Source organism: the organism of the source record quoted next, unplaced genomic scaffold (genome assembly GCF_019419815.1).
Source record: "Pyrus x bretschneideri cultivar Hongxiangsu unplaced genomic scaffold, Pyrus_bretschneideri_v1 Contig39, whole genome shotgun sequence".
Classification (NCBI taxonomy): domain Eukaryota; kingdom Viridiplantae; phylum Streptophyta; class Magnoliopsida; order Rosales; family Rosaceae; genus Pyrus; species Pyrus x bretschneideri.
The window spans coordinates 2,624,918-2,651,637 of record NW_025999712.1 but is presented as its reverse complement, the minus strand read 5'-3'; the positions used below and the strand labels follow the sequence as shown (position 1 = coordinate 2,651,637).

At 37.6% G+C, this 26,720-nt stretch overlaps 2 protein-coding genes, 2 long non-coding RNA genes and 2 pseudogenes across 4 annotated transcripts in view; 5 read left to right on the top strand and 1 right to left on the bottom strand.

Annotated features, from left to right (window-relative positions):
• The window catches only part of LOC125468575 (probable disease resistance protein At4g27220), a 48,696-nt gene extending 22,777 nt beyond the window's left edge, over positions 1-25,919 (bottom strand). Inside the window, 9 exon segments of the mRNA XM_048564544.1 lie at positions 18,822-18,865; positions 19,360-19,964; positions 20,055-20,583; positions 20,677-20,816; positions 20,910-22,882; positions 22,885-23,681; positions 24,470-24,619; positions 25,325-25,420; positions 25,515-25,919. Coding sequence (XP_048420501.1) covers positions 18,847-18,865; positions 19,360-19,964; positions 20,055-20,583; positions 20,677-20,816; positions 20,910-22,882; positions 22,885-23,602 — 3,984 coding nt within the window. The 5' untranslated portion in view covers positions 23,603-23,681; positions 24,470-24,619; positions 25,325-25,420; positions 25,515-25,919 and the 3' untranslated portion in view covers positions 18,822-18,846.
• LOC125468570 lies at positions 334-1,223 on the top strand (annotated as a pseudogene).
• LOC125468573 lies at positions 4,949-5,773 on the top strand. The gene has a single exon (XM_048564542.1). The coding sequence runs from the start codon at positions 5,244-5,246 to the stop codon at positions 5,562-5,564; it is 321 nt and encodes a 106-aa protein (XP_048420499.1). The 5' UTR covers positions 4,949-5,243; the 3' UTR covers positions 5,565-5,773.
• Positions 8,624-9,106, top strand: LOC125468518 (annotated as a pseudogene).
• On the top strand, positions 12,894-14,998 carry LOC125468578. Its single transcript, XR_007250973.1, has 3 exons — positions 12,894-13,253; positions 13,349-13,407; positions 13,781-14,998. It is a non-coding gene; the product is annotated as an uncharacterized LOC125468578 (long non-coding RNA).
• On the top strand, positions 16,361-18,776 carry LOC125468587. Its single transcript, XR_007250988.1, has 2 exons — positions 16,361-17,427; positions 18,118-18,776. It is a non-coding gene; the product is annotated as an uncharacterized LOC125468587 (long non-coding RNA).
• Positions 25,920-26,720: the final 801 nt, after the last annotated feature.

The window sequence follows — 26,720 nt, the reverse complement described above, 5'->3', positions numbered from 1 at the left end:
GTCCCTTTTTTTTCCCAAAGGTAAGAACTTCATTATATTCGAACTGAAATGTGTACATCATAATCCAAAATATTAAACAACTACTCTGACTCAAAATATTTGTCCGTTTATCCTGTTCTATTGTTAATATAATGTAAATATTATTATTTATCAGTAAGTCTAAATAATACATATCAAACGGCCCACTTATAACTTGCATGGTATCTTCAGTCTTAACCGTCTAATTAAATCGAACGGCCCATACAACCCCCGCACTTAAGTTTTTTGGTTCACCAATCACCTTTTGTTATCATCAAGTCAACTGTGTTGTGCGAGTAACTCACACAAACATCCGATTATTCTCAAGCGTCCTAAGAAAGTTCCAATTATTCTCACGCGTACTAGGAAGTTTGAGAGAAACTCACACAAACATTTTGCAGCCTCATCCTCAAGTCTGTTCAAGAAAATTCTTCGGTTCCTTATAAATAAGCAACCAAATCTGCTCCTTTTGCAATCAGTCTAGCAAAAGCAGAAGTTCTGTAATAATTCTCAAACTTTCTCAGCATCCAAACCAACCCATCAGTTTTATCACAATGTCGCTCATCCCCAGCTCCCGACGAGGAAGCTAAGTCGTCTTCGACCCATTCTTCCTCAATCTGTGGGACCCTTTCAAGGATTTCCCGTTCCCTTCCTCCTCGTCACTCTTCGCAATTCCTGAAGTTTCTCGGGAGAATTCAGCTTTTGTGAGCACTAGGGTGCCCACGTGTTCAAGGCGGACGTTCCGGGGCTGAAAAAAAGGATGTTAAGGTGGAGGTGGAAGACCACAGGGTGCTTCAGATCAGTGGAGTGAGGAACGTGGAGGAGGAGGACAAAAACGATAAGTGGCACAAAGTGGCGAGGAGCAGCGGCAAGTTCTTGAGGAGGTTTCAGCTTCCGGAGAATGCAAAGGTCGATCAGATTAAGGCTGCCATAGAGAATGGAGTTCTGAGTGTCACTATTCTGAAGGCGGAGGTGAAGAAGCCTGACGTCAAGGCCATTGAAATCTCTGGTTGAAATTCTGATTTTTTTAAAGATTTTATCTATTTTACCTGCTCAGTCACAAATATGTATTAGAAATAAGAGTGCCAAAGTCATATCACAAATACGTATTTGATTTTGTTGAGTATCAATGAAATATAGACTTGTCCCTTTTTAATGAAATATAGACTTGTCGTTTTTAATGAAACATGGAGTTCTGAGTGTCACGGTTCTTCTTTGCCTACCGCAAATATACATATAATTGACAATTTTTTATGTCAATAGACATGTCATGGCATGATGGTGAGTAACAATTAAAAAAGCTCTGGTTTCTGTTGCAATTTGTTTTAAGCTTAGTAATTTTGTGAGGAAGGTGAAGCCATTTCAACTCCTCTCATTGCCATTTGAAATAATACTCGCGAGATATTAGAAGAAACTAGAACTGAGATGCTTCTTGTTGGTCTTTGACTCAGTCTGATCTGATTACTTAGTTGAAAAGAAAACACTATATAAGCTTATTGACTACAAAAAGAAATAGAATTCCCAAAAACGCAGTAATAAAGTCTAACATTACTCTCCATTTCTGCTCTCTCTCTTCCTCTCTTTGTTTTCCGCACAGCTTTTCCTCCCCAGTTTCAATCTTGAATTAGTCCTTTTCATTTCTTTCTGCATCGCTTGCATTCAGCGACTTGGAGAAGTAAAAAGGAACCATGAACCAAGAAACTCCAGCTGCCGCAACCATCACCAATGCTCTGGTAAGTGACAACCCGACGATTAATCAAGAAAACTCTAACTGTAGCCAGACATTTTTCCAAAAGCATATGCCTAGGATTCTGGTCATAGTCCCACCGATTTCCAATGAAGCACCCAAATGTTGCGGTGTGATTGTTGGCGATTTTGCTTCTCAAGACTTAGAGCAACCTTCCACGGGGGTAATGATACGATGGAGATGCAGATGGATGCATTATTTGTGGCTTTTATCGTTCTTGAATGAATAAAGTTCATGGCAGTCGCCTAATTGCATAATGGAAATGACATAATTCTGCAGAAAGAAAAATAAACGAATCAGATTTCGTCATCTTTATTTTACATTATGGGACGTAAAATTTAGATGATTGGAGAAAGGTTAACGTTTTCGATATAACCAATTTGGTCACTGTTTTCTTCATTGTTTACAATCTAAGTCATTTTTGTCAATTGCAGGTTTTAAAAAGAATAATGCTTACATTTTCTTTTTTGGATGAAGTTGTTTCATCACTTGCAAATAACGTATCTTCACAAACAAAACAAGAAAAAAAAAAAAATCATGATCAGGATCATTTGTTTATTTGATGCATTTGAAAGATTAAAGAATTCCATTTTGAATGAATTTTTGCAATGATGATCTTCAAAAGACAATTAAGAAATTGAACGGTTATGATTATAAAATTTCTATAGTGAAGATATGCTATTTGCAAGTATGAGAGAATGAGCTCATCTCCAAAGGAGAAATGCAAGTATTATTCTTTTAAAAAAAATACTTCCAAAAGGATTTTAAGAATGTTTTTTTTTTTTTTTTTTTTTTGTGTTTCTCTAGTTGATAAGAAACACATAGTAATTGTTTGGACCTGATTTTACATTTTTGACCCAAGCAATCGAAGCCCTCGGATGATTATGAAAATTAAGAGATTTTTCTTAGCATTACTATTGATTTTAATCATAGTAATTATCTTGAAAATATCCTTAAAGCTTACAAAGTTTAGAGTTATGCATGGGATTCTTTTGCAGATAATCAAGGGTTTTATCGGATTGTAGAGAAATTAAAGGAGATTGCACAGTTGGCTGCTTGCCAACCCCCTACAATCAACACAACAGTAAGGAGAGTTATGTGAGGGCTTGACGTGTAGCTTTATGATTATATCCTAATCAAAATGGTATCTAGTCAGTAGCATGGAATTCCATATTTGAATGGGTTTGCATGCAGAACCACATGGAACAATGGTACAAGGATGCAACTTTGGATCATTAGCATATGGATATGCCATTTTATCTATTTGAAACAGTAAGAATTTAAGATGGTGATGTACTGTGAAGACTAAAAGGTCCAATGCATCGCAATGATTAACATTACGATATCACCAAAAGTTAGAGGATAATGAGTGGTAGTTCATGATTATTATTTCACAAGGTATGGTTCATGAAGGACTCTGCAACAAGGATAACCCCTTCAAATCAACACACAAATTGCCTTGTGCAAAACTTCTCAACAACCCTGAGATTTTTTTCCTCTCCTCTTTTCTTCTCACCAACACATCTTCAGTTTGTATAGACATCAATGTGAAAGCAACCGGTGACATCTTCAGTTTGGATAGACAACATTTGAGCCGTATAATCAGTCGACCGATGAACACCTTCAGTTTGGATAGATAGCACTGCTTCGAGACCGACTGGTTATTTATCCAAGTCACGGTCAATAAGGATTTACGAGTCTTTGTTAGTAGAGGTCATCTCATCAACCTTCTCGGCGAAATAAATTGTTACCAAGTTACTACATTCGGCACATTGAAAGCCGAATTTGAAATTAAACTTCGTAGAACTAGCAGCCTTGTCTTCAGGCTCTAGAAACCGAAGGTCGAGACGTGTTCCTTCCTCAACCTCAGTCGTAAGATCAAGAAGTCAGCATCGTGCCCAACGCCACATCAACATATTTTACTCCCTAGCCGAACTCGACCAAAGAGTTGGCATGCCCCGCACACAACCGAATGATGTAGTTAGCTTATTAATTACTTGGCATATGCGCCACGTAGGCTTGGTAGTTTTTAGGGTCAACAGTAATATATGGAACATCTATCATGTGTAAAATATATATTCAATGGTGTGAGAATTCCGAACCGAAAAAAAAAAATATATATATATTTATTTTGGTTGTATTTTTATTGAATGTTGAATTTAAGTAGTTTGATAATAAACTATGTTAGAAACAGAAGTATGAAATTAAGTAGTTTGAAATATTGGAGCGTCAATTGGACTTTGTATGAATAAATTGGTATTTCAATTGGAATGAAATTTCAAATTGATATGAGGTAAAAAAAACTTAAATTTCAATTGATATGAAATTGGGCAATAAATTTTCAAGCTAATAACTCAAATTTTGGCCCACACCCCAAAAATTTCAATTTTCAACCCAAAAACCTGAAATCCAAAATTCAATACCAATCCATCCTGAAATATTGTAAACATATCAAAATCCCAAAAATTGAGAATACCGAAATTTCGGTTCAGGATTGGTTTTCAATTTTTCGTCCCAAAAATTTTCGATTTGAGATTCAGAATCTCATTTTCAATTTGAAATTGGATACCGAACCACCCCTACACAAACTTACTAACTCTAACTCAAAAGTTTTTTAAAAGTCATGTTAGAAATTATATATTATAATATTTAAGTTCTGTATGAATGAAAAATAAGAGTTAAGTGTTATTGTTGAATTCAAAATAATGAGTTGCGTCTGGTCATTAGAACATTAGGCAACAGTCACAATGTTTCAAAAGTGGTGACTTGGGTTCTATATAAACTGAAACATCCCACATATCTAAATAATCGAAGAAAAGAGTTTTCTTCAATGTCTTTTATTCTTTGTTAGTCAAACTCCAAGTTGTATCTTGAGAGTACGAAATATATGAAGTTCGTCAGAGTCCGAAAATTGAAGTGTTTTGATTTCGGATTATAGATCGTTGAATCCTGGGAGACGGACACCTACCGAACTACAAACACAAGAGTAGAGGTGAAATTTTGTCTTTAGGACATTGTATTTATGCAAACCTCAATCTTTAAATTTGTCAGTTTTTCGAACTCATATGTAATTGATGTTGTGAATTTCTTTATGATTATTATAATTGGAATTATATTATTATTTTTCCTATTTTATAATATTGCTCAAACAAGTCTTACTTGTGTTTTGTCTCCATCTGTGTGTGATCCTTCAAATATATCTCTGATTGGAGCAGTCTGCCCCCACCACTCTCATAATTCGCATTTGCTTCGGTACTCCTCCCTCTCTCCCTCTCGTTCAGCAAAGCCATTGCTCGAAACTGACACACAAATAAAGACAGTGATCGAGGGAGGAGGGAGGAGGCAGACATTGATACTTTCATTGAGGATAGAGAAAAAACATCTCCACCTACTCCATAACCCCACCATGTTTGATGTCCGAGTGCTGCAACTTTAACACTTCACCATTTCACGCCATTTCTCTTTCTGGGTTTCACGAATGTCAGCTCCCGAGGCAACCCACCACCGCCGTTCGGCCACCGGAGGCAGCGGCGCGTCGGTCTCGGATGACTCCGACGACAACCAGTTCTGGCGTTCGATGTCTGACTCCGGCAATGTCCGGAGGAAGTCTTGTGAGTCAGATTGTTCAGTGGAGGAGGTGGATTTGGAGAGTGGGCTTTTGGAGGTGAAGAAGGTGGTGCATTTGAGTAAAGTTGAGAGAAATTGCAGGATTTGCCACCTGGGTTTGGAGGGAGGTGGTGGGACCGACCCTGCCTCTGGGGTCCCGATTGACCTGGGGTGTTCTTGCAAGGGGGATTAGCGTGCTGCTCATAAGCAATGCGCTGAGACTTGGTCCAAGATCAAGGGAGACACGTGAGTACAAAATTTTTCTGAGTTTAATATTCATTATTTTCTTTGGTTTTTGGTGTTTCTGCTTGAAATTATGAACACCCATTTGCTGGATTGTGAATGTTTGTTCTGCTTGAGTGTTTAATGATGGTCCGAAAACTTTAGGATTATATTTTGTTCTGTTTCTGCATTGAAGTGCAAGCACATGGATGTAATTGGTTCCCGGAGACAGCTCTCTCACTTTTGATGCGGTTTACTTCAAACTATGAACTTACTATGGGGATGTTACAACAGATTCCATCTTGGTGGTGTTTAGGTTCCTGCTTCCGAGAGTTCAGCTTATTCCTGCCGAATTAGGCAGATCACGTATGTAGTAGAATGCGTATGCTCATATGAAATACGAGAAAATCTAGTAAAAGAACAATCTTGTAGTCACCACAATAACAATCCATCTGAACTCAAAGATATCCATCGTTCTAGGTTTATAATTTTTATAGTCACACTTTCTGTGGCATTTACATGAGTGGAAAGTGCGAGGTCCAATGCAAGCTAAAGGAAGTGTGTTTGTATGCAAGAATTGAGCTCCTATGTCGAAAAGTAGATATCTTGTGTGCCATGTATCTTTTCTGTATGCTTCTAATAAAGATGTAAATGTTTAAATTATGCATATGGATTAGTAAATGATGATGAGCATTTGCATTCTTTGGTTCCATCACAAGTTTATTTCGTTTATACATTTGGGAGATTTTCTATACTCCAAGGATGATAATTTGGTAAAGTTCTTAGGACCTTGCACGCTATACCCTCTTCAAAGGAAATATCCAAACTTAGGCTACAGGAAATATAATCTAGATAAGCTGCATCACATGATAATACAATGACATACATACATCATAGATGGATTGGTGAAGACTTGCTGGGTTGGTAACCAGGATGAGGACAAGATATGCAAGAATAGCAAGCTAGTTCAAACTTCAACTCATCATGGTAAGCAAATGGAACGACATCTTGACTACATGACTTTTTTTCCAGAAACAGAAATAGAAGATTGATGGCTTTGAAATCACTTATAGTGATTGTATAGCATTCTCTTTTATATTTTTTTATATTTGTATGCTGTTGGTTACACGTCTTTATGTTTGTTCAAAATCCTCATGGTACGTTTCTTCATTATGTTGCGTTATGGTTGCAAATACCAGTCTTGTCTGACTAAGCGTCATTATGTTCGATTTTTCCTTCTGCATAAGCGTCTTAGCCAACAATTCCTGTCTTTGCTTTTTTCCTTCTGTCTAAGCGTGTTAGCTAACAATTTACCAAATGACTCAAAATATAATACATAAAAAAGACACAGAAACTTACTCACTTGTTGCCCTTAACCTTGAACCAAAGTACCAGCACAGTTCTTGTGGGCAGCAGCCAAATCATCCTTGCAAGAACAACCCAATTCAATCGGAGCCCCGGATTCGTGGCTGTTACTCTCCAAAGCCTGATATTCATAAAACCTGTGTCAGCTTTAAAAAATCTAACTATTTTATGAATCACCAGCTACCATTCTTTAGAATCAGTTTCCTGGGAACAAAGATCATTCAAATGTCACTATTATTAAACCTATTAGCAAGAACAAAGATTCTTAAACTTCCTATTTCCATATATGAATTTAAGGAGGAGAGAAAAACAGAGTTATGCATTAATGAACTAAATGGAAACTAAACAGAGTATTGTATTCAACTTTCACAATACGGAAAAAAATAAAAATTTGTTTCCACAAAAGCCCCAAAGAGAAGCTGAAATTGCTCACCTTGAGTTACAAAACCGCAAAAAAGGAAAAACCAGGGTCCCCTGACACCGAAAACAAAACCAAAGTAAAAACCCATATGCAGCCAAATTAAACACATACATGCAGCTGAATTAAACACCCACACGCAGGATCCGATGGTACTAACAAAACCCTCAAAATCGCAAAAAAAAAAAAATTTAATTTGAACAGAAAACCCATCTGCATATCCAAAATCACAGAAAAGAAATTGAAACACCTAAATTGAGAAAGCCATAAAAACTCACCAGGAAACGCTAGCTTTTCTAGGTAAAAAATTTCTCCGAATCCAACTGAAGAACCGAAGAAACTTCTACAGGTTAGGTGGTTTTTCAGCAAGAAAGTGCGATTGGTAATTTGTGAGACAAAGATCGCAGGGTCGGAGAAGGAGAGAAGGCAGCTTTGGAAAGCGAAAGGAATCGAGGTTCAAGAGCGACAGAAGCAGGGAATTGTGAGGGAAAAAAGTGGAACGGAGGGAAAAGTCGAGAAGAAAGGTCGTGCAGAGCGATGAGCGACGCGTGGACAAACGCATAATGGAGAAGAATCGGAGGGCGTTTATGCCATTGAAAACGACAGAAGCTGAGAAGTGATCGACTGGTGGAGACGAAGGGCAAAGTCGTCTTTTAACTGTTAAAAAAAGGGGAAAAAAAGGCAGATAACAAAGGAATTGGAGGGCATTTTCCCCCGTTTACAGTTAATGAACAGTAATTTTGTATTGAGTTTTAGTATGTGTATAATTTCATGAGATGTTAAATGTTATTGATATTTAGTTGATATTGTTAATTTAATGTAAATATTATTATTTATCAATAAGTCCAAATATTACATACCAAACGGCTTGCTTATAACTTGCACGGTATCTTTAGTTTTAATCGTCCGATTAAATCGAACGGCCCATACAACCCCCACACTTAAGTTTTTGGGTCCACCATTCATCATCATCAGGTCAACTGTGTTGTCTAAGTAACTCATACAAACGTCAGATTATTCTCAAGCGTCCTAAGAAAGTTCTGATAATTCTCAAGCGTCCTAGAAAGTTCGAGAAATTCACACATACATTTCTAGTCTCATCCTTAAGTCTGTTTTAGAAAATTCTTTGGTTCCTTAAAAATACACAACCAAATCCGCTCTTCATGCAATTAGTCCAGCAAAAGCAATAATTCTATAATAATTCTCAAATTTCTCAGCATCCAAACCAACCTTATCTGTTTTTCAGAATGTCGTTCGTCCCCAACTCCCAATGAGGAAGCAGCAGCGTCTTCGACCCATTCTCCCTCAATTTGTGGGACCCTTTCAAGGATTTCCCGTTCCTTTCCTGTTCATCACTCTTCGCATTTCCTGAATTTTCTCAGGAGAATTCGGCTTTTGTGAACATTAGGGTCGACTGGAAGGAGAGCCCCGAAGCCCACTTGTTCAAGACAGACGTTCCAGGCCTGAAAAAAGAGGAGGTGAAGATGTAGGCGGAAGACGATAGGGTGCTTCAGATCAGCGGAGAAAGGAACGTGGAGAAGGAGGACAAAAACGACAAGTGGCACATAGTGGAGAGAAGCAGCGGCAAGTTCTTGAGGAGGTTTCAGCTTCCAACGAATGCAAGGGTCGATTAGATTAAGGCTGCCATGGAGAATGGAGTTCTAAGTGTCACTATTCCAAAGGCGGAGGTGAAGAAGCTTGACATCAAAGCCATTGAAATCTCTTGTTGAAATTCTGATTTTTTTTTTCTTAAGATTTTATCTATGTTATACGCCACATATAAATACGTGAAAAATACATATGTGTATTATTCGACAACTCTATTGAAAAGGTACTTTGAAAAATTCAAGCCAGTTCCAAATTTTTGAATAGTAATTAATTTAAAACTTTTGATCTTTTTAATAATATGTTAAAAATACATATAAAAAGTATTTTTTGTACTATTAAAAATATATGTCAAAATTAGGTCCATTAAATGTAAAAAGTAAGTACATACATTAGAGTTTTTACTAACTTGCAAGTTAACGAAACACGTATTAAAAATAAACAAATAAATTCTTAAAAATATATGGAATAATTTTGAACTGAATTAGCTTCAGAGATTGAGCTGGATTGTCTTGGTTTGAAGCAAGATAATAATAGTGAAGTGTTTGTGCATTGTTGGACTAGCCACAAACAAAATACCCTAAAATTTTGTAAGGCTCTTATGGCAACCCCTCTTGTTAACCCACTTATCGAACAAAAGTTGGACATATTTGTAAGGCTCTTATGGCAAAGCTTCACCAAGAACTTTGAATTTTATTGAAATTTCTTGACGACGTCGAATGACGAAAAGGATTGAGGCGTGACTAATCCTGACGTAATTTTTGGCAAAATTTTCTTGACAGTTTTGAGATGAACATTGAGATGGTAATTTTTGGCGCGCATTCTCTAAATCAGGGGTTGGGTGTGGATTGACGGCGTTGAACTGATGATGATGAAGTTAAAAACGAGGGAAGAGGACAAAATTCGTACGTAGTACAAGCTAAACCTTCACTTCTACATCGAATTGTGTAAGACCAGTTAAGGAGGTCTAAAGTCCATACAACCACCATGTCAATCCTCCCCCCGCAATCCCTAAACCCCATTCCTAGATTTTCCAAATTTTTTTCTAATTCTTCGTCTTCCTCAAATCTCCCTAAAATTCTCTCCATTTTCCCTCTCAATCCGGAAAAAAAAAAAAAAAACCCCCAAATAGATCCGAAGATGAGTTTGCGTCTAAATTAGCTTCCCTTTTCGACTAGGTCGTGAGGAGGGATCGAGATCGAGAGCTTTCTCTGTGCTCATGCCTTTACTCTTAGGTGCAACCGCCTCCACCGCTACACCCAACTGGAAGACCCATGGAGAAAACTCGAAAAAACGAACCTCGCAGGAAGGAATCGACCTCATCAACGTGTGGTGGTGAACGAAGGATATTTGGACCTAAACTCATTGCTATAGTAGCTTGGTGGCAAGGACCATCGACGCCGTGCCATGTGTCAAGATTTGGAAATCATATATTTGGTTTCAAATTATTGGTTGTGCAAATTTCAACTTTGATAATTTGGAACTATTAAGGATTGAGAGGGGGAGATTTATGAACGGGGGCGATTGACATGGTTGTATGGGATGGGTGGTGGTGGAGAAAGAAGAAGATGGCGATGGAGGTCTCAGGTGGGAGAAGGGGGTGGGCCCCTCTTTGTTTTGTTTTAATTTAAGTTTTTGTTTAAATTGTTTTTTGTTAACAAATTATTTTTTTATATCACGTCATCATTTAACGATCAAACTAACGGTTTAATTAACGGATGTATGAAACTGCAACAAAATTGTGTATGAAATTAAAATATTTTAAAGATATTGTATGAGATTATAATTGCACCCAAACCCAAGAGGATAAAATGTAATTTACCCTAGAATAATCAAATAGAACCATCCACAAAGGAGGTCGTTCTGGTCTAAGGAATGGGATCCCCGCCTTGCTTGTTCATGAGCTGGGACCAAGACTGAAGACTTGCTGAAACAAAGCTAAAGATCCCTTATGAAAGTGTACTTTCGTTCGTTCTTCATTTCGTCCTTGACCCATGATCAATGACTTAATCCACCCAGAAGTAGAAAACCCAAATAACTTGGAAAACCCAAAAGAAATTACGAATCAAAGTACTCATAAATCGAGATTTGAAATCGTAGTTTTAGTATTGGGTTTTGGCTGTGCGGGCTTCCTCTCTTATGAAGTTCTGCGTTTCGTCTACCTAGCTGCCTTTTCTTCCTTCTTGGGCTCCTCGGTCATCGGAGGCTGCTGGTTATTGGGAAGGAGGGCGAGACAAAGAGCGCATCAATTCCTTGGTTGAGGAGTAGCTTGCGTAGGAACAGAGAACGGCGTGAACCCGTGATGGGGTTTTCGTTTTTGGGTTCAATGTTAAATGGGTTGTTGCTTTCGGAGTTTTCGTTTGATGACAGAGATGGGGTTTTTTGGGGAGAAACTTTTAATCCGTGTTTCTAACAAAAGTAGCTTGACGATGAAAAGATCTAACCAAAGGAGGGGGAGAGAGCGGGGGGGGGGGGGGGGGGGAGAGAGAGAGACAGAGAGAGCTCTGTGTAGAAGAGTGTTGAAACGGCGAGATCTGCAATTGGAAAGAAGGCGATGGCGGCAGATTCTATTGTGCTAGGTACTTAGGGTTTTTTTGAAGTCACGTGATATTTTCTATTCAAACCAGGGCTTTTGTTTTATGAGAAAATAAGGCCATATGTATTTATATTTATATTAGGAAATAATGCATATTTTTTAGCATCCATGCCGTATATATTTAGCATGTTTATTCATACAGTTTTTGTTATAGTGTATAATGCATTCTGTTTTATTCAATTTTAAATGTTAGAGAATTTTAATTTTTTGGGGTTCCGTTTAAATGGGTTGTTAACAACCATTGAATTGCTTAGGTTGATTTTCTGGTGAGTTTTCTGCTTTTCTGGTAAAATGCCACAACTGTGCGTTATCAAATTTATGATCTGACAAATTTATGGACTGCCACTTTTGTTTTTGGTTTTGTGAGGAAATAGATATAACGGTTGGAAAATCAATCTATTAGCATTTCCTCAATTGCTTTTATTTTGTGATTTTTAGGGGGTTTTGTCTGTATGCTCGGATGCTGTTTGATTTCAGTCTTTTTTGTAGTTTGATATCAATATTATTTGTAGTTTGATATAATATTTTAACAATCAAAATGTGTCGTTCAGTCAAATAGAGCAAAAGATGCTGACAAAGGCTCATTTCTTACTTAGGGTGAAAAGGTAGAATAAAATATAGTTAGCCGGTGAAAGAGAGAAGGAACTATTTTGCGATTCAAACGCGTAATCCTAGCTTAGGAGTGACACTAATCTTCTTTGTACTGTTCTAATTTTATGAGATGTCCATGAAGGAAATTTCATGGTGGGTGGCTCGCAGCAAATTTAAGAGAACATTGATGCTCAAACGATGAAGATCTTGGTTGTCAAATTGGGCTCTGATTTGCTAGGTAGTTCAGGTTTTTATTTTTAAATTTTTTTTTTTTAATTTTGTCAACTAGGGAGTTCAGGTTTCAATTTGAGCTTTTGGAGGGAGATAGCTTTTTACTTTTTTTATAAAAAGCTTTGACCTAGAATTGGTGATTGATTAATTACGATCTCTAACGAAATCCAAAACAAAGCAGCATGATATCGTGACCAATGTTCACATTTTTGGTAGTGGTAATTCAATCCAAAACTTCATAATTTTAAGATACAATCTAATTGTAGTATGAAAAAAAATTCCAATTGTGGTATTTTAGATGTTGGAATCGGAACATTCAGTTCACTAAAACGACATCGTTATATAAGAAAAAGACAAGGATTGAACTTCTTCTTTGCGATGGTGGCTCCACAAGTCAAGCTGATATCTGGCTCTGCCACAGTTGGCTCTACAAATCATGAATGCCATATTGCTAAATCCATCAAAAAAATTCTGAACGCAAACTCACATATGACCTATCATCTAATATTTTCTCGTAGTGCGCATCAATACAAACTTGTGATCGCAAACATAACAAAATTTAGAATTAAAATAAAGATTCCACGGAACTACAAAGTTTAAGTATAGTATGATAATTTTGTATTACTATGACTGATTACCTTTTGCCGTCCGTTCACCTTTATTTTTCATTTCTATTTTAAATTTCTTTATTTCTTTTGCTTTTCTTTTTGTCTCTCCTCCCTCCTGCATCCTCTCACCCTCTTCTCTTAGCGAGCCGACGACTGCCGACGCAACAGCTTTGTCGTCCACGGGTCACCAAAGGCTGTCAAATTACACATCCAGAATGCTCTTGCCGTCCTTTATCCAATCCCCAAGTTAGTTTCTATAAATTCGTAGGCGATTTTCCTCAATTTCTAATTTAAGAACGGTGACCCAGGGTTTTCTGGCCAACTTCCGGCCAATATCGCAGGAATTGGACCTCGACCCAAGAGGTAGAAATGATCCTCTTCTCGTGGTCTGTTCTCCAATGTAAGTTCTTTTTCCAAATTTTCAACTTTCAGTTTTGGGATTGATTCTTGATTTCGAATTTTATTCGGTTTTCTGTATGAATGTCGGAGATGAGACTTATGGTAATTGTTGTATCTGTGAAGTTTATGAAACCCCTAACGATTACGTTCCCGGTTGATAGTTGAAGCATGTCTATAACACGGTGTGGGATTGAACTCTGTAGAACCTTGTATTATTGTGAATAGGCAATGAATGAACTCTTTTGCATAGGAATCATAAAACTTATGGAAAGAATGTGAAAATGTGGTACAAAATTAGAAAATGGGGGCCAAAATCATGTTATGATGAAGGCAATTGCTTAGCCTGATTCCTTGTTTATTCATGTTGTATTCAGCAGCTTACTTTGGTTCTGAGTTGCCTGCTGTCCAGTAGATGTTTAAGACTTAATGTGGAGGAAATTCTCTCTTGAAGTTGCTTGAACTTACCTATTTGGTAGACAAGGCTACTCAAGGGAAAGCTAGCCTGAGGTGTGAGTGGACATTTATTTAAGAAATGTTTTTTCTTTATCAAATATTAAGCATGCCTAGATAAATATGATTTCCGTTACGTTTAGGGGAAAACCAGATTTTATGAATTAATATCAGACCTTATAGTGAATGATCATATTATTTAGCTTACATGTGTATGATCAATATTACGTGTGTCATGCTACAAACATGTCATTCATCTTAAATGTGTATGGTATTACAGAACTTTTAGCATTATAAATTGAAATGCAAATATTGGTAGCTAGAGACAACTTTTCCAAATTATCATAACAAATAAGCCAACACCAATTTAGAAACAAACAGTAATAATCACAGTCGAAATTTATAATACATAAAATAAGATTGAATGATAAACCATTATCCAATTGCAACCGTTAGATTTTACTCTAGTCCTCCTTCCTCCCGAGTCCACTCCTAATTCCAAAATCAGTCATTCTCACTCCACGCCGTTCATCCCTCGTATCCAACTTTCAGTCATCTTCTCCTTCGTCATCACGACCAACGCAACGGCACCACCCATCCTCCTTGACGACATCCCACTGGCTCGATTCTTTCCTCTTCAACAACATCACTGTTGGCTCAATTCTCTCATTTTTAACAACCTTCACTTATGTTTCTTGCCCATTCGCAACCCTTATAATCCATACCTTCCTTCCACCCAAAATCTAATTCTTTAATCTCACATCGCCGTCGCAAATCCACCGCCCACCTGCCCTCCGTGAGCACTCCATCACTCTCAAGGGTAAAGCTTTCAAATTTTCTTCCGATTTGCGGGTTTCAATTCGAATTTTTGACTCCAGATGTTGTAAAGCACATGTGTGTTCTCTGGATTCACACAGCTATGCAAGGGCTTGTCGGTGGTGTTCATTGGAGGCCACATTGTAGTTCAACTTCTCCCTCATGCTTGTCGGTGGTATTTTTCTCTCGGTTTGGGCACCTTCACTGTCCAATTTTTGGTTTGTTGACTTATGAATTGAAAATTTACTAAAATGTATTGCAAAATATTGCATAAATATGTGTTTATAGTAATGGGTTTTATGAAAAATATGTGAAATTTAGTGTTTCGAACCGTTTGGTTTTGTGGGGTTGATCTGAAAGTCAGCTCTGGTGTTTCGCCTTTCTTGTGTGGAATTGGGAGTTTGTAGCATAGGTGATAATGTTGACATTTTGTTTGTTAAATGTTTGTATTACAAAGGATGGAGTATATGGTTGGTATTGGATTACAGACTTCGTTTTCACTTAGGTTTTGTATTTTGCTGGGATTTGAGTTTCTCTGGGAAAAGACTCGAACTTAATGAATTTCTTTGTGTTTTTTGTTAATCTTAATCAGATCTCCTCGGATTCTTTCCCTACCGCTTCACCCTCCTTGCCTTCATCCTGTTCGTCTCCGTCCTTTACGGCTAGAACTTTCCAGATTTGTTTTTCATCAAAGGTTTTCTTTGCTACATTTCAGAGGAAATTTCAACCAAAAAAAAAATAAATAAATAAGAGAAAAAAAAAAAAGTAATTGGACCCGTGGGCCCGCCCGAATCGGCTGGTTTAAAATGGGCTGAGTTAGGTCCAGTTCCAAAACTCATAATTGCTTTACCCGCCCTACCCTGTTAGATTTTTAAACGGGTTTGGTCCGGTCCATCCAAATTTGGGTCCGGCCCAGCCCGTACCCACCCCTATGTCAGTTTACCTTTATTTTTCATTTCTATCTCAAATTATTTTATTTATTTTCTTTTTCATTTTGTTTCTTTTTATTTAGGTGTGCATTAAAAGTGGAAAAAAAAAATTAATAGTATTTCTCTTTATTTGTAACTGATAAGTAAGAAATCTTTTGTTCGATTATCATGAAATGTAAATTTAAACTATATTAATTATAGTCATTATTATCATCAAAACGTGTTCTATCCTATCTCACTGTGACATCCCACATCGCCCAGGGGAGTGATCCTTATATGTATTCCCATCCATACCTAGCACGAGACCTTTTGGGAGCTCACTGGCTTCGGGTTCTGTAGGAACTCCGAAGTTAAGCGAGTAGCGCGCGAGAGCATTCCCAGGATGGGTGATCCATCGGGAAGTTCTTGTGTGAGTTCCCAAAAACAAAACCGTGAGAGCGTGGTCGGGGCCCAAAGCGGACAATATTGTGCTACGGTGGTGGAGCGGGCCCGGGAAGTGGTCCGCCCCGGGCCGGGATGTGACAATTTGGTATCAGAGCCTAACCCTGGTCGCGTGTGTGCCGACGAGGACGTCGGGCCCCTAAGGGGGGTGAATTGTGACATTCCACATCGCCCAGGGGAGTGATCCTTATATGTATTCCCATCCATACCTAGCACGAGGCCTTTTGGGAGCTCACTGGCTTCGGGTTCCATAGGAACTCCGAAGTTAAGCGAGTAGTGCGCGAGAGCATTCCCAGGATGGGTGACCCATCGGGAAGTTCTTGTGTGAGTTCCCAAAAACAAAACCGTGAGGGCGTGGTCGGGGCCCAAAGCGGACAATATTGTGTTACGGTGGTGGAGCGGGCCCGGAAAGTGGTCCGTCCCGGGTCGGGATGTGACACTCACGCACCAAACACACTTTTGATGATACATAATATCGTTTTTTTCCATAAAAAAAATAAAAATTGTGGAAAAGGATTAAGATGTAATAAGTGGGAGAAACCCATTTTCTCTCCTCCCCTCGTATCCTCTCTCCTTCTCTTTTGCGCTGCAACAGGAGCCCCATTAAACAGCAAGCCGACGACTGCCGAGTGCCAAGTGGACGCAACAGCTCTGTCGTCTACGGGTCACCAAAGGCTCTCAAACTACACATCCAGAATGCTCTTGCCGTCCTTTATCCAATCCCCAAGTTAGTTTCTATAAATTCGTAGGCGGTTTTCCTCAACTTCAAATTTAAGAAACGGTGACCCAGGGTTTACCGGCCAACTTCCGGCCAATATCGCCGGAATTTGACCTCGACCCAAGAGGTAGAATGATCCTCCTCTCGTGGGCTGTTCTCCAATGTAAGTTCTTTTTCCAAATTTTCAACTTTCAGTTTTGGGATTGATTCTTAATTTCGAATTTTATTCGATTTTCTGTATGGATGTCGGAGATGAGACTTATCGTAATTATTGTATCTGTGAAGTTGTTGAAATCCCTAACGATTACGTTCCCGGTTGATAGTTGAAGCATGTCTATAGCATGATATGGGATTGAACCTGTAGAACCTTGTATTATTGTGAATAGGCAATGAATGAACTCTTTTGCATAGGAATTATAAAACTCAGGGAAAGAATGTGAAACTGTGGCACGAAATTAGAAAATGGGGCCAAAATCATGTTATGATGAAGGCAATAGCTTAGCTGGATTCCTTGTTTATTGTAGTTGTATTCAGCAGCTTACTTTGGTTTTGAATTGCCTGCTGTCCAGTAGATGTTTAAGACTTAATGTGGAGGAAATTCTCTCTTGAAGTTGCTTGAACTTACCTATTTGGTAGACAAGGCTACTCAAGGGAGAGCTAGCCTGAGGTGTGAGTGGACATTTATTTAAGAAATGTTTTTCTTTATCAAATATTAAGCATGCCTAGATAAATATGATTTCCGTTATGTTTAGGGGAAAACCAGATTTTACGAATTAATATCAGACCTTATAGTGAATGATCATATTATTCAACTTACATTAGTTGCGGCTAGCTAGTGTATCATAATATTATTTAGCTTACATGTGTATGATCAATATTACATGTGTCATTCTACATACATGTCATTCATCTTACACGTGTATGGTATTACAGAACTTTTAGCATTATAAATTGAAATGCAAATATTGGTAGCTAGAGACAACGTTTCCAAATTATCATAACAAATAAGCAAACACTAATTTAGAAACAAACAGTGATAATCACAACGTAAATAAGCAACATAAATAGTATTTTTGGAATGAAATTCTGGTGCAACAAATGACCTTTTATTGGCTTGTACATATGATATAGTAAACGAATTGCTGAAACCACAACGTTCTGTAAACTCTTGTCCTGCATGCATTGGAGAATAATAGAATTCACTGAAATTGGAATAAGTTGAAATGGTAATGCTTATTGTATATGTGTTTCAGAAAATAGCGGTTTAAGGACTAAATTAATTTTCAAGTCACTTAGCACTACCGTTATGTTTATTGTATATGTGTTTCTCAAAAAGGTTATGCTTGTTGTAGATCAGGTGAGACATGCTAACTGAAAAGGGTTATTCCAATATTATTGTGGAATCTGATAAAGGTTTCTTGAGGCAGTTGCTGATCCGAAAAGCTTCTTCCATCTTAACTGCTATTGGGTGTAAGACTTTTATTGGGCTTACATCTATACAGGAGTCCTAATTGATTAAGGATAAAAGAAAGGAAGTAATATTTGATTATTCCGGATTACTTATGGTGAAGTATAGCAATAATTTTTGGGAATATCAATCCTATTAGTTCATGGATTTTAGAGGTGCTAAAGATTTGTATTAGGGTTTTCTTTATGGGCGAGAAACCTAATACTCTCACCTATAAATATAAGGCTTAGGTCCCACTTTTATACACATTATTCTAGCACAAAACACTACCCCATATAGGAGTGCATAAGGCGTGTAGAGAGAGATGAAGATCTTTGCTTGTTCGTTGCTGATCATGGTTCAATCTTGTTCATATCAATGGCTTCTCAAGGTTAGTACTTGCATATTATAGATCGACTTGCATTGGGTACCTCAAAAAAATCAATTAGGTAGCAGAATGTGGTTTGACGATCCTTATTGTTCAATTTTTTAAGTACTATCCATGTATGTATATATTCTATAAAACATGGTAGAATAATTTTTTGAGTACTATATAGATAATTTCATCAGTTTTTACTAAACCCAGAAGAAGTTGGAGATGGAAACATGCTAACCTTTGTGCTTGATCAATCAATTGTGTTAGTCATCTTCATCCTCCCCATAGAATTCGTAATACTCTCACCTAAAAGACAGATGTTTTCTTGAGATAGAGTTGAGTTTTAAAAAATAAAATTACTTAAATACACTTTAGTGTGAACATATGCACATTTATATGGTATTTGACTAAATTTTGAGAAATCTTTTGTCAAAGTAAATATGAACTGTTGATTATGCTTTCCCTAAATTTGTAGTAAAAATTTTGGTGGTGTTTGCCATATTATGCTTGTAGCTCAAAACCAGAACGTATATGTTGGTTGAATAAATAGAAACTTAAGATTGAGCATATATAGCTCACTGACTGTAAATTATCAACCTAGCTATTCTTCAGTCCTTCGTAAAAACATTAAGGATCGAAAGAGTTGGAACAAACAACTTGAAGCATTACTGTTTAGGAGAAAATCTTTGTTGGTTTAGTGGTTGTATATTGATGATGCGGTCTTCCAGGTGGACACAAAAGTGATTGCAAATTAGAAACATTAATCTAAAGCATACCTTGTCCATTCCTGTCGAAATGCGCGTTTTACTTGCAATCGGGGATTATGCGTGTCAACAAGCTTAGAATCAAATGGCCTTAAGTCTTGCACATTAATAACCTTCAATAACTCCAAAGACGGCAACTTCAAAGTATAAGCTTCACCACAAAAATACTTGAGTTTTGGCAGATTTCCAAGCTCGATGGACTTCACTTTAGGTAATGTAATTATTTCCCCTGCTTCTTCTTCTGCCGCAACGATTTCTTCCATCTGCTCACACTTCCCAACTTTTATGTCCTCTACACTCGCAAGAAGTTTGACTATGGACGAAGAAAACAAGTATTTCAACTGGCTGCAACTATAGACCCGCAGCAATTTCAAGTTTCCGAAACTGCTTCCTGTGAACATTGGTTGTGAACTACCTGTCTCCCAAACACACATTAAACTTGGCAACCTAACTAACCCCAAGGACCTCAATTTTTTGAATGCTTCAACGGAGTGACTACTTTCTTCATGCTCCGGTCCCTTGAGTTGGAAAATCACTTCCATTGAATTACAGCCAAGTACAATAAGATATTCGAGATTATCATCATCATTTGAGTCCTCCAGATTAGTTGGTGTAACCTAGAAAATTAAACACGATCAACAAGATGATACAATACTAATTAAAAGTTGTAATTATAGAGGTTAATTGAACCTGAATTAAAAGCTTACCTCCTGATTAATTGGACGTGGCAATATTTCAATGGGGCGTTGGGCGTTTGGTCTTGAATATGGTATGCATCCACATCCATCAGGGCACCAATTTGATGAACGTGTTGGAGAGGTGCTGAAATCATGACTTGTTGAATCCTTCTCAGACTTATTCTCCAACTTCTTTCTTTGTGGAATTACAGCACCCAATGTCTTCAATTTTTGACATTCTTCCACGCGCATATCTTTTGTGGATGACCATTGAAATGTAGATCCCGCTGGACAAAGACTTGTGAGACGAGGCAGGCCTATTAGATCAAATCTGTTCAGTTTCGGAAACAAAATCATGTCTTTTGTCGCCTCTTCTTCATTTTCCTCTGTGATTCTGACTATAGTTTCCATGTCCCGACATCCACCTATCTTTACCTCTTCAAGATTCAAAAGTTCCGAGGCAATTAAATGCGAGAACACATATTCTAGACCATAACAACGTCTCAATTCCAAATATCTCAAATTTTGGAAGCCCTGGAATCCAGACGGAATGTTTTTCCACAAGTGTGTAAACGAACATTCGGATATCTTCAACTTACGTAATTGGGGACATGTTGGAGATGTCTGCCCATCCATAACTATATGGATTTTCAGATCAAATAGCACGCCTTCAAACTCCATATCACTCAATTCTACCTCTTCTAAACTTGGAAACCATGAAATGCACTTTGATGGAAATATTGCTTTTTCAAATATTCCTGCAGATTGATGCTCAATCCTTGGCGTTGTTTCCTGAAAAAGAAAAATCATTATCGGTTAAACAATTTCAAATTTCCACATATCGGCTGCCTCCTCATATCATAGAGATTGGAGAGTGGGACATACCTCTTGGTTGGAGTATAGCTTGTTGGCTTGGAAGAAACCAACCAAACTCGGTAGATGACAGAGACTCAATTTGGTTAATTTATTGAAAGATATTATATCGGCTTCATTCTCATGTTCCCTCCCCTGCTTCGACACAATTTCTTCCATTTGATCACAGTCACCAATATCTAATTCCTCGAGTTGTACCAAGTTTCTCACTGCTGATAGTGAAAAGGCATATTTTAAGACATCACAATTGAACAATCGAAGGAATCTTAGGTTGGTCAAAAAGCTATTCGGAAGTTGACTAGCTGATTGTATGTGAGGAAATGGTGTCTGCTGGGTCACACTTGTTCCATTTGCAAGATACTCAGTATTTGGACAACGCTCAAGAGCCAAATATTTCAAATCTTGAAATCCCTCTTGGTCTAAATCAGTGAGGACAGAGAAATTCTTAACTTTGCACAAAAACAAATCTTCAGATTTTTTCAACAAGAGCCTAACTGCTTGACTCTCCAACTCCCTTGCATCACCTTTATCAATAATTAGTGAGTTTCTGAATGCATAAGTTGTCATCTCCGAAAACATCTTCGAAAACATCTCGGTACTTCCAATAGCGAATTTTATTGTTGGGCTTTTCAAGACTATGTCTTTTGGCAACAAGTGGATGACATTGGGGGGCATCTGTATGGTTAGAACCTTCAAATGATGAGACAGAGACATCACCTCAGAAATGCTTGCCATCCTCTTATCTTCTCTTCCTGTTCCAAGGTCCCATTTATCAAAGCTACCCATCATATACAACTCTTCAAGTCTACTTAAGCCGGAGAAGATACCATGTGGAATCACCTTAAGATTCATGCAGTTTGTCGTATCTAACAACCTCAACTGTTTAAGTCGTCCAATTTCCCTCGGCAACTCACACATGTAAAAACAATCCCGAAAGCTGAGGATTTCTAAATTCTCCAAACTCCCAATAACATCAGTAGACATGCCATCTAAGTTAGACCCATCTAGGATCAAGGTCCGCAAGTTCTTCAGTACTCCTGGTGATCTTGATGAGCCTAGGTCTTTCATTGCCATTCCCACCAAAGCTAAAACCTTCAGTTCTTTCATCGCATCACAAATGATGTCCATGCTACCTTTTGAAAAACTTCCATTCATCGTCTGTAGAAGCTCAAGTTTTGGGCAACCAACTGGAATCTCCAGATCGCCAACCAGTGAGATTGTGTCATATGTAGCTAAATTTGGCCACTCTTTATTTTCAGCATGACTTCTTACCAGAAATCGATGTGGATCTCTAGAAGCAATCGATATGGCAACATCGCGAACTATGTCATGCATTTTTGTAGTCTCACTCCTGCCACCATCTAGTAACAAAAACCTTCTTTTTAGTTGGTCAACCAAAGAATGCACTCTATTTCTTGCATCTTCCAAAGTAACGATGCTGCTAAAATATCCTCGACCCCACCCATATCGAACCAAATACTCAATTCGAATATTATAATCTTCTGGAAATAAACAACAAAGTAAAAGACATGACCTTGCTTCATCACTCTCCAAGCCATCAAAACTCAATTTTATGCTAGAATAAACTTTGCTGTCCACTCCAGGGATGTTCACTGGGTTAGAATTTCGCAGCTGATTAAGGGCATCTTCCCATGCATGCTTCTTTTTGTTTTCTAGGGCTTTTCCAACAGTAACAATAGCAATAGGTAAACCTCCACATTCCTTCACAACATCTTTTGGAGTGGAATGTAAATCAGGATCATCGAAGGATTCACCTACCATTTCTCTAAAGAGCTCCTGTGATTCTTCTGTTGTTAAAGTCCGGACTTCAATAATTTGTTGACTTCTCATCTCGTTGCAGACTTCCAAATTCCGTGATGTCAACAAAATTTTGCACCCTTTATTAGTATGTTCGTAAGGAAGTCCTATAGCCTTAAAATCAAGCTCTGTCCATACATCATCTAATACAATCAGGATCCTTTTATTTCCGTGAGTCTCCCATATAGCTTTAGTGCTCTTACAGACTCGGGATCCTCATCAAGTTTCAAACCTATTTGGCCTGCAATTTCCGACTGGATCGTCTTAACACTTGGACTTTGAGACACAGTTGCCATTACGATTTCGCCAAACAGGTTCAGTTCTGCCAATCTTGTGATGATTTCTTTCACCATTGTGGTTTTACCCACACCTCCCATTCCACATATCCCGATCAGTCTTACTTCTTCCCTCTTCAAACCCTCTATCACCTCATTGATCTTTGCCATTCTGGACTTAAAATCTTTAAAACCTTCTTTGAATGTTGACCATATCTTTCGTGGAGGTGCAGGATGGGCCATATTTTCAAACGTTCCTTTGTTTTGGAGCTGAAGAACATGCTGTGTAATCTTATAGGCTTTCCGACTCAAGCTCCATCGATGCACACATCGCCTTTTCTTATTAATTTCATCCTCAAAATGCGACACTTTTTGGATCATGTCGTTCACATTCTTTAGCCAACTCTGAACATCGGGTTTGATATTTTCACCGTTCCTTTGGGCAGCATCTACCCATCCTTGCACTCCATCTTTCTTGTCAAAAAGCTTTTTTATCTCACCCCTAAGACTTTCAAGGTTGGAATGGTAATGAATCAAATAGCCAAACTCTGTTCCTATTGGTGTGACCAAGCATTCTCCAATTTTTGAGGCAATTGCAATTATAATTTCCATTGCCTTCTGAAATTAAAGACTACGGCTATAATGCTCCTCTTTGCTGGTGGCTTTTGTATGTCTCCTGCTCAGTGCTCGCCTAAAACAAAACGAGCAACACAACATTAGTAATCAGATATTTTTGTCATGTTTAAATCTAGGTAGTATTTTTATTTTATGCAAAAAAAATTGTGTGCTGATGCTTTGATAGCATTCGAATATAACATCACCATTATGTTTAAAGGGTTAATGTCAGTTTACTATCTTGAAATTTTTCAATTTTTAACATTTCATACATCAAGTTTTTTTGTTCCATTCTGGCATCTAAAGTCATAATTCTAGGATTCTTTCATAAGTTTTCCATTACAATTTATTTTAACTGATGACGTGACACCCATATGAACAATGACTGGACATCACTTGTCAATATGGGCCCACGTGAATATTAAAAAATATAGAAATAAAAAAAATACTAATAAAAAATTTTATGATAAAAAAAACCCAAACCCTGTTGTCTTCCTCACAGTCGCCTTTCTCACCATATGTTATGAAAAAAATAACACATGCATTTGTATGGTCCCCAAACTCACTGTCACATAATATTTTATTTGTTCATTTCTGCTAGCTACCCCAATCCATTTTTTTTTTTTTCTGTTTAGAAAACAATAAAAATTTGATTATAAGGGTGGATTAGCTCACTTTTAGTTGATTATATTTTAATAGGTGACGGTTTCCTTAGGTTTGTTAGTGTTGGAGCTCAGCTGAAATAAAGTATTTAGTGAGCAGTAGAATGTAAAACCAACACTTTTATTCTTGGTCAGGCAGAGTAAAAATAAACGTCTAAAACAACAAATATTGGAAAGAAATAGTTTTCGAAATATGTAGTACCTGTATTGTAAGTCAACACAATACAATTGTCCAGAGTAAAAGTGAAATTATGATATTTATGCTTTGTTCAGCAATAAATCATATGTCTGGAACTCGTAGTGGTGCTTCATTGACACATCCCAACTGAAGTCAAGGCGTATTAGCCGACACCTAGAAGGTGACAAAAGCCATAAAGTATAGATGATGAGCAAATATTTGAATACATAAAACGAAGCTTATAAGTAATTTAAACTAGTAGTGAGGGTGCGCTATGCAGAATGTATCCGTACTACATAAATGTAAATTCAGAGCATATATAAAAATACAGTAACATAAAGATTATTCACATTCTAGGTAGGAAAGATAATTTTACAAACTACAGGATTAAGAATTACTACATTGACTAGTGTGGATGTCAGAACTGACGGGGAATATCGACAGTTGAATCTCACCAGGTTAATTTAGAAATTCAAATACTTGATGCTTTATAAGTTATTAGCAGTTTGTAAAAAATAAAAGTTATTAGTTACGATCACATTAAGCATGACATTCCCTAGTTTAAGTTAGATATGTGATGTCACCCTTCCTGAACATATATGATCGGGCCTTTTACTTGTTACGATTTCAAAGGAACTTCATTTCATATCCTTTTCTTTCTATTTAGACCACTCTCACAAATTTTTCCGTGTTTAAGGAATGATATGCAATTATGTGTTTAGTTGTTTTAAAACTGCGTTTTTTCATTTACTTTTTACGAGGTTCCGGTCGCGGGTCACCGGATTATGCAGTTTCACGCCGGTTTTCTGGGAAATTTTTAAATCATCATAACTTCCACATATCTCAACCAAATTGAGTGATTCAGAATGGAAATGATACCTCGGAATGAGACGAACAGATTGGTACCCTTAGCAACGGCTAACTCGCCATGATTTAGCCAAAAACAGGCAGGAAGGTCCCTGAAATCGACAGAAACTGGGGAGAATTTCAAAAGGTCATTACCTGCTCATTTCTCAACCATTTTTTACGTTCTTTATATGGAAATGAAGCACAAGGAAAAAGGTTATACCTCTTGGAACTCCAAAAAGCAGACGTAAATGTACTGAAATTGGCCTGAAAGTCTCGGCCAAAAACCCAAAGCTTCGAAACCGTGTGTTTTCGAGTTGGGGATTGCCTCAAACTTGACCCAGGGACGTTAGGGAGTTGTGTGGTGTCTTTCAACTCTTCCAAAACGGTGTTGAGTGGTCGGAAAGGTGTCGGGAACTTCGTCGGGAAGTTTCTTTCTCGTCGGAGCTTCGAGCTAGAGCCTCTAGTGTCGGTTTCCTACGAAACGGAGCTCGGGTTAGAGCTCGCGAGGTCAAGAGGGTGGATGTGGTGGTGGTTTGGGCGTTGATTCGGCGAGGTTTGGTGACTTTCGCTGCGTTACAGAAAAAAGAGAGGACGGGAGAGTTTGAGAGGCAGAAAGAGAGGGTTTAGTGAGAGAGAGATATTACAGAGTGTGAGGAGAACGCTGAGAGAAACAAAGAGAGAAAAAGCAGAGTGCAATTGATTGTACATTCCGTAAAGCAAAAGCCTGATCTAACGGAAGAAAATCTCACAACGGGACAAATTTTTAAAAGCCAATACATAATTTATCCAATAGTGTCTGCCCACACTTTCTTACGTGTACACACGTGTGAATTTACACAAGTGTACAAAATTATCTCTTGTTATTGAACTTTAAATCGTTACAAGTTTGATTTGGATCTAGTTAGTGCTAGCAAAAGAGCCAGCGCGTTATTACGGGTTTACAATTTTGTTTAGACATATTAACAACAATATTTACATCTCTATTTACATATATATATATATATATATGTACATCCATATTTACAATCTTATTTACACAAATATACTATTTAGAACTTCTGATTCTCTTCATTGAAACTTCAAAGTTTTTTTCCCCTTGGTTAGAAATTGGAATAAAACTGCAATTATTGAGGTGATTTTTTTTAATTGCTAAAAAATTGGATACTTTCTTCAGTTAGTTTTCAAGTACATTTAATAAGAAATGTCAAAAAACATATATATGCTGATCTACAAATATAAGTATGCCATGAAGAGAAAAATAATAATTACAACTTACACATGTTAAAGCAAACATATGAGGAGCAAATTGCTAATCTCACATTTTCATCTAAGCTAACCACAATAAACTCTTCTATCACAATTCTTAGCCTGCACGCATGAATAAATGTTAGAATTCACATCTTATAGTAAAAGATTTATAAATGTT

Excerpts from the sequence above, each read along its gene's own strand:
- LOC125468573 (XM_048564542.1), top strand. The coding sequence starts at position 5,244 with ATGTCAGCTCCCGAGGCAACCCACCACCGCCGTTCGGCCACCGGAGGC.